The sequence below is a fragment of the Calypte anna genome, chromosome 8 (assembly GCF_003957555.1).
Source record: "Calypte anna isolate BGI_N300 chromosome 8, bCalAnn1_v1.p, whole genome shotgun sequence".
Taxonomy (NCBI): Eukaryota; Metazoa; Chordata; class Aves; order Apodiformes; family Trochilidae; genus Calypte; species Calypte anna.
The window spans coordinates 26284179-26293538 of record NC_044254.1 but is presented as its reverse complement, the minus strand read 5'-3'; the positions used below and the strand labels follow the sequence as shown (position 1 = coordinate 26293538).

At 43.0% G+C, this 9360-nt stretch overlaps 1 protein-coding gene across 4 annotated transcripts in view; it reads left to right on the top strand.

The window, feature by feature from the left end:
* Positions 1–291: 291 nt before the first annotated feature.
* Positions 292–9360, top strand: part of USP24 (ubiquitin specific peptidase 24) — a 62242-nt gene continuing 53173 nt past the window's right edge. For all 4 annotated transcript variants that reach the window (XM_030455619.1, XM_030455618.1, XM_030455617.1 and 1 more), the window contains exon 1: positions 292–760. In XM_030455619.1, coding sequence (XP_030311479.1) covers positions 440–760 — 321 coding nt within the window. In that variant the 5' untranslated portion in view covers positions 292–439. The remainder of the gene's footprint in view (positions 761–9360) is intronic.

Here is a 9360-nt window from a genome sequence, read left to right as displayed (position 1 = left end):
CAACATCCCTCCGAGAAACCGCGGCCAACCCCGGACCCGGTAGGTTCCGTTTCCTTGGCAACGCCGCTCTCCCGTCACGTGACCCCGAGCGCGACCACGCCCTCTCCGCTCCCGTTGCTATGGCGACAGCCGCTTTCCCTCACCCCTCCCATCTCCTCCCTCCCGTCACGTGACACTCCCCGCCCGGGCTTCCCCCGCCGCTTCCGGGCTGAGGGCGGGGCGGAGGGGGCGCGCGCTGCCGGGGTCTAAGGGGGGGGGCGGGAGGGGGGGGGCGGGGGCGTCCGCCGCGGCGGCGGCAGCGGCTGAGGGGAGGGGAGGGGAGCGGCCCGGCCGGCAACATGGCGGCACACGGGGCCGGCAGCGCCTGAGCCCAGTGGGTCCCCCCCTCCTCGGTTCACCGTCCCCCCTCCCCGCCTCTTGAGTCCCCCCCGGCCCGGCCATGGAGAGCGAGGAGGAGCAGCATATGACCACGCTGCTCTGCATGGGCTTCTCGGACGCGTCCGCCATCCGTAAGGCCCTGCGCCTGGCCAAGAACGACATCAACGAGGCTGTGGCGCTGCTCACCAACGAGCGGCCCGGCCTCCACTACGGCGGCTACGAACCCATGGAGAGCGGGCAGGGCCCGCCCGGAGGACACGGATCCCCAGCCGGCGGACAGGGACCCCGCGGCGGGGACGGGGACGGCGGCGGCGGCGGTGGAGGAGGAGGAGGAGGCGGCTTCGACCCGCCGCCCGCCTATCACGAAGTGGTGGAGACCGAGGTGAGCTGTGGCCTTGCCCCGGGCGGGCTGCCCCGCCGCTGGCCTCCTGTCAGGGCGGGTGGGAGCTCCCCGGGAGCCTCCCTCTTGTGGGGGTCCCGCCTCGCTGCCCCTCGGTGCCGGGAGAGCGCCCGCGGGTCTGGGTTGCGGTGGGTGCAAGGTGAAGCAGCCAGGCTTTTCCTTGGCATTCGAGGAATGTGTGGCTACCGTGGAGTTGTTGGGTTTATTGGTGTTGGGTTTTTTTTTCCTCCCCCTCTTGTGCCTTCTTGCATAATCCCGAGGTGTAATGACTGTCGAGTTATTTTTTTTAAAACTGTTTGCACAATGTGAGGGAAAGTCCAGTTTGGGCATTACTTTGGGCACAGTTTTATTGAGGTAAGCTAAGCATAAATTCAGAAGAAGAAATACAGTGAGGTGCAGTTGTTTTCAAAAGAAAGGCTTTAACTTAAAATATCAAATTTAGGCGTGGTCTGAAATGGACCTGAAGCAGATAGACGTCCTGGAGGATGACAGCCTCTCCTAGTTCTCCCCTTCCTCCTTGTCCACCACTTTCTCATCTCTCTTCCATCCTTTTCCAGAACTCCATTCTCCCCAGCCAGCAGATGTGTTCGTGTCCCTTTCATGGAACAATCTTTTAGTACTTACCTGTAAACCCTTCTCTTTCCCCAGCTCCTTTTTTTCCCCAAAAAAGTGAAAAAAGTGAATAGTGTCCAGCTGGTGGAACCTGTGGGGATGAGAGCAGAAAATCCCTGCTGTGTGGTACCAAAGGGCCACCTTGTGCAGTTTCTGTCTCAAAAAGTGGCCAACAGCAGATGCCTGAGCACTTGAATAACACCAGGGAAACTCGTGTACCCTCCCAGGCTTCAGTGACCACTGGATCCTACACCAGAAACATGAACTTTCTTTTTATGTATCTCTAAAAATGTATTTAAGGAGTGTGTGCACGTTGCCTCTTGTGCACAGCTCCACTTGAACAGATCATCCTTATCCATCCTCTCAAGTGTACTGAAGTCTGGTCTTGCAGAATAAAGATATGTGATCCTCCTCTTCACTGAATTAACTGGGTTAGATCCTTAGCTCCTGTAAGCTGCTGAAGGAGTAAGGTGATCCCTGGGACAGCACATGTGCTGTGCAGCCCAGGAGTTGCTGTTTAACTGAGTTAAGCAATGGGGAACTGGTTCCTGACCTTCACTTTGAGGGGCTGGGAATGAATGGGAGTTCTGCTGGTTTGCCTTCAGGTCTCTGCAGCCATCAAGAGGATGGATTTTCCCCTCAGATATAGTTGGGACAGTCTGGGTTGTCAGTGTGACATTTCAAGAGGAGCTGTCAGCATAAACTTCAGAGAAGCACTTTTGGTTTTTTTTTCCCCTTCCTGCTACAAATGACAGCTCTGACTAAGAGGATTTTTCTTCCCCATTATTTCAGCCTGTGTGTCTGATCAAGCTTATTTGCTCTTTGGTTTCCTTTGCCATTCATGTTCTTGTTTGCTTTGATTTGTATCCTTGTTTCCCTAAGGGAAACCAAAAGATTTCAATATAGGTAAATGACTGCAAATCCACAAAGCAGGCATTGCAGAAAGATTGAAGTATCTTGCTACATGAAACTTCATATAACTTCAGGCCTCAGTTTAGTAGTTGGATTCATTTGCCTGTGAACATCCACCAGTTCCTACAAATAGATGCCAAGCAGTACTTTTGTAACACAGTTTACCTGAAAAAATCTTTAGACTCAGGTGTGTTTCCTGAGCTTATATGTCTAATATTGGAGTACAACCTGGCAGCTTTTGGGATATTTTATAAAACGGGGATGATATATACTGAGCAGTTCTCTTTTTATTCCTCAAATGTAATCTGGAGCTACATTTAATAAATGACAGCTCTTATTTAGATGGTTAATCACTAAGTGTTTTTTCCATTCAGCGTGAGCTTATGATATATATGAGGCTGTAGGAAAGCTGTTGCACAAATAGCTGTATTATTTATTGTAGTCACAGGCATGATGTTGAAACATTTTGTACCCCATGCTAGCATGTAGTAATTCAGGTTCTATTTCTGGTTTTCTTCTGCTTGATATCATCTGTCTGTCTTTCAGCAGCTTTAGACTCTGTATCCCTCCTCATCCTCATAACAGTTCTAACTTTTATTTAGTGAGGAGGTAGTAGCATGTTAGATTTTTTTTGTTTGATTTTTGGAATTTCTACACCAGCAACGCTCATGAACATATAAGTCAAAAGAGCACATTTGGAGGCATGTTCCCCTAAATAAAATTTTCCAGTCTAGTAATCTTCTTTATGAACAAATGTTAGGATTAGCCTTTTTTTTTTATTTAAAAATAAGAATAAAGGAAGAGAAATCACTCTCCAAGATGTGACAGATCTGTAACAGATCTAGATTTTGTATTGTATTTACATTTGTATATTGTATTTACATTCTTTTTTTAGCTGAGAACAGTTTACCATGCATGCAAGAATAGATTTATGAATGATTAAGCACTTCACATTTTCCCTAATTGCTAACGAATCCATTATGTTTGCATATGCTTATTTGGCTTCTGTTACATAATATGAAGAGTCTGTGCTGTTTAGTAAGGGTGTTGATCAAAGAAAGGCTTGTCTGTTGGTTTTCTTGGAGAGCAGCACAGCAAACAGATAGATATCATACTAATTAAGACGTTTTCTTTAGATAAGATAGCAAAACCAGTGTGAATCCTCTTTCAGTCATCCAGACTGTTGGTCTTCAGGGGTGTCTGGAAGTGCTGCAGAAGCCTGAATTTTGGAATAACTGGCCCAGAAGCAAGACAGCTGCTAGGAGATGGCTCAAGACACACTCAGTGTTTTAATATTTAAGACTTGAGATGAAGTCATACATAAATTCATTTTCGGGAGGGTTGAAGCTCCAGTTTCAGCAAGCTCATGTCTTCCAGAGGCGTTTGATTCCGTTTTACATTAATAGCTCCTCTGGAGTTGATGCTGTTAGCATGACCATGCTTAACTCATTGAATGAAAAAGGGCCAGACAAGTTCAGAAATACAGCAGAAATACAGAAATACAAACAAATACAGCAGCCTGCTTAAAGTACCAGGAAGTTCAACATTGGGTTTATAGTTGAAGTTTTGCCTTGTGTGATGCCAAATCATTTCAACAGGCTGAGAACACCTGCCTTTCCAAAAGGTAACTTTGCCTGTTTGATGTCACTTTGATGTTTATGTCACTTGCCCAAGCAAATCTGGTGAGTGCATTTTGCCAAGAATCTGGGATTTCTGTGTTTTATTCTTTGAGCAACATGCAGATTTTTATGGTGTGATTCTTTGCCAAACAGGGAGAGGTGGAAGGATGTACACTCATTTCATATCACTGACAGATAAGCTGTTTTATGAATGGCTGCTAAATCCTTATAATTTAAGATAAGACTATAAATAAATGTGGTGACAGTGTCTGTCAGTGAATTGCCAAGAGTGCTACAAGTGCTGACTTTGATGATCTGTGGAGGAGGGAGATGGAGAAGAGCAGGCCAAGTGACCATGGAGATTGTGACCAGAGAACCTCCAATTACACTATAGGGTAGGAAGCCACTGGCACTGAAAGTGTTGAATACATACCACCAGTTTGTATAACCTTTACTAAAATGATCTTGATTTGTTTTTAAACACCTTCTGAGAGTCATTACCATGACCTTTGGGGTAAATTGTGATTAAGAGATTGTATTACCTTCCAGCTATTCCCGACTCCCGTAGTGTGCGCTCTTTTGATTTAATTTTTCTTCATTGATTTTTTTTTTCAGTTGAATGGGATCAAAAGCTCATATACACCAGCTTTTAATAGATAAGGTTTATAAGGTTTATAATAGAACTCGTGCAAGATTGCTTTTGGAGGTGCTGTTTGATGTCAGGAGAAGGGGGTTTTGTGAAAGAAGCAGGCCAGCGACGGTAGCGAGTATCAGTGCCAGGAACATTCTCGCCAGTCATGCTGCAGAACTGTTGTGCTCAAAACCTGATCTCTTCTCATTATTAGAGCTCAGTACTGAAAGCAGTTCTGCCACAGATGCACTGCGTCACGGTGGGTGTGTAATTTAATCTCTGTTTTAGCTTTTAGTGTGTAAAATGAGGATAACGGCGTGTGCTTGAACAGGAGTACCGCGGGTGTTAGGCTTGAGAAGTTCTTTGATCCTTGACTGGACAAGCTGTACTTATTTAAAGACAAAAAGGGTCTTTAGCCTTCAAGTAAATGAGATGACTTTCACACTACACTTTTATAAAATTTGAAGTCAGTCTGCTGTTTTGTAAGTAGTGTAGAGCTTTGCAAAAGTGACTATTTCTGGCATTCTCATGTGGAAGTTTTACAGTGTGGCTTGTCTGAGAATTGGCCTTGTAAAACAATTAAGCAATCAAATAAAGCTCTGTGGTGGATTCTGGCATTGAGTCCCTGGCTGGATGCCATCAGAATGTCAAGTGGAATTAGTATTTTAGCACTTCTGGCTTTTGGCATCCCTGTTTTCAAAAATTAGTGGTCCTGGTGCAGAAGCTCTGTTTAGATTCTGGTTATGTTAATGATTTCTTAGATTTTGAAAGAAAAGATCCTGATTTTCTTTCTTGATCTAACACAGACTACAAAGAGATGATCTCTGAGGTTCCTTCCAACCCAGCCAATTCTATGATTCTATGAAGTTCGGGAAAACAGGGGTAACACTGAGGCATGTTGTTGGTTAATTTAAAATGTAACCTATGTTTTGAATAATTTATAAACTCATTATCATGTGGTTGCCAAAGTTCTGGACTAAGATGATCACTTTATAATAACTGGTTCATCAGTGAAGGTGATGCCTGTGGGGACAGTGGAGGTAGGAGACAACTGCATAGGCAGCTTCTCAGCTGGGCAGGAAGTGTCTTGGATATAATGTTCTCTGGAGGCATTTTCTGGTCATCTTCCCAGTTCACAGTGCTATTCTGTGGCAGCTGTTTAACAAGGAAGTGAAATCCTGAGGAAGAATGAGAATAAAAACAAATTAGCCAGTGTTAGAAGTTAATTCCAGCAAATCATTTGGATTGCTTTTGGATTAAGAAACAGTAGCTCTTTGTAGAAGGAGGGCAAAGATGGAAAGGAAGTGCCTATTTCTTTTGTAAGCTCTTATTTTGAAGGAAAGAAAAAAAACCACCTTACATTGGTGCTGCTGTAGATCTTTGGGGGGTGTGTTTCAGTTTTGCTTCAGGAGGCAAAATAATTTTTAAAATGCCAGTATGCTCAGTGTTTCTTGCCACTTGGTTTTACTGCTTTACAGCACTTCTGACTTCTCCTCTGATGCCTCTCGAGGCATTTAAAGATTTTATTTTTTTTTTTCACATTAGTTATTCATAAATTTTTTAGGGAGGGAGACATCATAGAACTTTAATTCAAACTCTATGTCAGCTGCTTTGCCAGTTCTGGTTTCTGTTTCTGTATGTCAGGATGCATTCATGGAGCAGAAATCTGGATGAGTGTTTAGCAGTGTTTATTGAATTAATTCTCCCTTCCAGAGCTGACCTTTGGTCAGTAAAATGGTATAATAAATACTTTCCTAGTGTTTCTGCAGCACTTCTCCATTAATGCCTGGTGTTTTGGCACCAGGGAAAGAGAAGCATTGACTTAAAATTAAGTACTGAAATGCTAAGCATTTGTGATTCATGGGTTTATTGTATTAAAGCATAATGTTTTTCTAATACCACACTAAGTTATTTTGAGTTACTTGGAAAAAAGCAAAAAAAGTACATAGGGTTCTGTGTGTATGAAGGCTTCAGGGTTGGGAGGAGTAATGGTATCAGCTCAGAGGCTCACTCTTTGTAGTTATGGTAATGGAGTCAGTTTTTTAAAATATATCCACAGACAATACTGAAAACACATGCAGCATAAATGTGTGAATGTGTGTTCCTTGATTCCTTATGAATGGCATTCTTTAAGATGTTTTCTGTGACCTATTCCTCACCTACAACTAGTTATTAAACTGAAAAATATGTTGCCAAAAATAGTTGTAAAAAACCTGTCTCAGATTCTGCTGCATACAATGGTAATAGTGGTATAAAAGGTCAAAGGTATTCTTTTTTTTTAAGTTAAATGTCTTTTTTTTTCACTTGAATGTGATTTTTATAAACAAATTATTTTGTTTTGCTTTAATGTTTAGTACTGTCCTTGTCTCTGAGTACACTGGGGAACATGGCTTGGTAACATCACCCCATCACCCTGGAAATCAGAGACCAGTACCAGCAATGTTTTTAGATAATCCCTGTTAATCTCTCAGTTTTGCTGAATTTATTTTTATTTTTCAAATTAATTTTGTGTTCTTAACAGTTCTTGGTTGTGAGAGGCAGGAGGAGAAGGGATAGCCATGGAGAGGTTGTGGTTGTTTTGTTACAATTCCTTACAACTATTAAGAAGGGTTTTGTCTAACCATGCATTCTTAATAGTGCATTTGTACCACTCTCAGTTAAGGTCAGTGTCCAAAACTTCCAGAACATTCACTGAATAAATCAAAATTTTCTCAGGATGTTTTTGTGGTGCAGTGAGAGTCCAAATCAGCTTCAGTTAAGTAGTCTAACACAGGGTTAATTTTCTGTATTATCCTTTATTTTTCTTTAGTGATAGACTGGTACCATTGTTTTATATTAAAATGATGAAATACTAATATTTTGCCTTAGGACAAGATTATTTGCTTGTGTTAAGTAGTGCATAGGTATAAACTTGAGTTAAAAAGCTTAAGTTCTAGGCAAAAAGAATAAATATCTATGAATCTCCCCTAAAAAACTTACTTTCTCTTAGCAGAATGTAAAGCCCAGAAAGCATTCCTGTCTGTCACTACTCAGAAATTTGGCATACAGATATCTTCCTGGGGATGAAAATGAAGGGGCAAGATGCTCTATCTGTTTAGGACTTGAAAACAGTTGAAAACTGTTACTACACTTCACAAATACATGTCTGTCACTCAGTAAAACACTTGGGAAATCACAGTGGGTTTTCTTATTGCCAAATAAGAAACATCATGTGGAAATTCCATATGTGACACCATTTTCTGAGGCTTACTAGTGTTATATTCATAAAAGGATCCCAAGCTTAGCAATATGGGTTGGATGAGTTTGATCTGATGGCAAGAATAGGCAACTGGGAAATCCTTTTCAGTTTTATTCCCACATCTGCTGCTGAACATGCTGCTGAAGAAGCTCTTTGAGCCCCTGGAGCACCAGTTTATAAAAAGCAAGTAGATTACAGTTATAAAAATGCAACAGTTCTTTTAAACATTTGATGCCTCCTGCTTAGTGTGCTGAAGTGTAAGTGCAAGGTGGTAGCTTTGATGTGTTTGAAAGCCTTTTAATTCATACCCTTCCAATGCAGTGCTAGGTAACAGGATATCTTCCTTTTGAGGAGTTAATTAAAAAAGAATTGACATCCAGGTAGGAAACTAAAAGCTGCTTTAATCAGTAGTCTGGCAGATAGAGAGACTGTCAAGTCATGACTTCACAATTCACAGCTTCTCCCACAAATTGATGGATGTAATAGATAAGGGAGCAGAGAAATGCTCTGGTTTTATGGGGATTTTATTTACTTCTCTTATAGTGCCTCCACCCAAGCATCCTCCAGCACTTTGCAAACGTGAGCGTGGGAGCATCAGCACTTTACAACTGAGGAAACTGAAGCATTGAAAAATGTATTTCCTCATTATCATCTCCATGATAAAAACTAGAATTTGGGGAGTTTAATTCTGTCTTTAAGCATTTTTTTCATTACTGCTTTTGAGAGGAAACAAATTTGGCCCTGTTTGTAGGTACATAGTAGCAAACTATGGTGGTGGCAGGTTTTTTAACAATACAGGGAAGCATCAAAAAATGGGTTTTCTTGGCTATGAAATGGTGGTCATTTTGTGAAAATCATTTCAAGGAAGTGATTCTGCCCCTATACTCAGCCCTGGTGAAGCCACACCTTGAGTCCTGTGTCCAGTTCTGGGCCCCTCAGCTCAGGAAGGAGATTGAGGTCCTGGAGCAGGTCCAAAGGAGGCAACTGGGCTGGTGAAGGGACTGGAGCACAGATCCTATGAGGAGAGGCTGAGGGAGCTGGGGGTGTTCAGCCTGGAGAAGAGGAGGCTCAGGGGAGACCTCATCACTCTCTACAACTCCCTGAAAGGAGGTTGGAGCCAGGGGGGGGTTGGGCTCTTTTCCCAGGCAACTCTCAGCAGGACAAGAGGGCAGGGTCTCAAGTTGTGCCAGGGGAGGTTTAGGTTGGAGATGAGAAAGAATTTCTTTACGGAGAGGGTGATCAGCCATTGGAATGGGCTGCCCAGGGAAGTAGTGGATTCTCCGTGTCTGGAGATATTTCAAAAGAGACTGGATGTGGCACTCAGTGCCATGGGCTGGGAACTGCAACGGTGGTTCAAGGGTTGGACTTGATGATCTCTGAGGTCCCTTCCAACCCAGCCTATTCTATTCTATTCTGTTCTGTTCTATTTATGAGAAGTATGAGGATGAAGGTCTGCTGGTATCTGAGAAAGTCTAGTTGAAAAAAAAAAAGTCTTTGAGGTTCTGTTTTGTAAGTTTTACCCGATTCAAGAGCACATCCTGTGACTGAGCTCTGGTGATAATAAATTCTG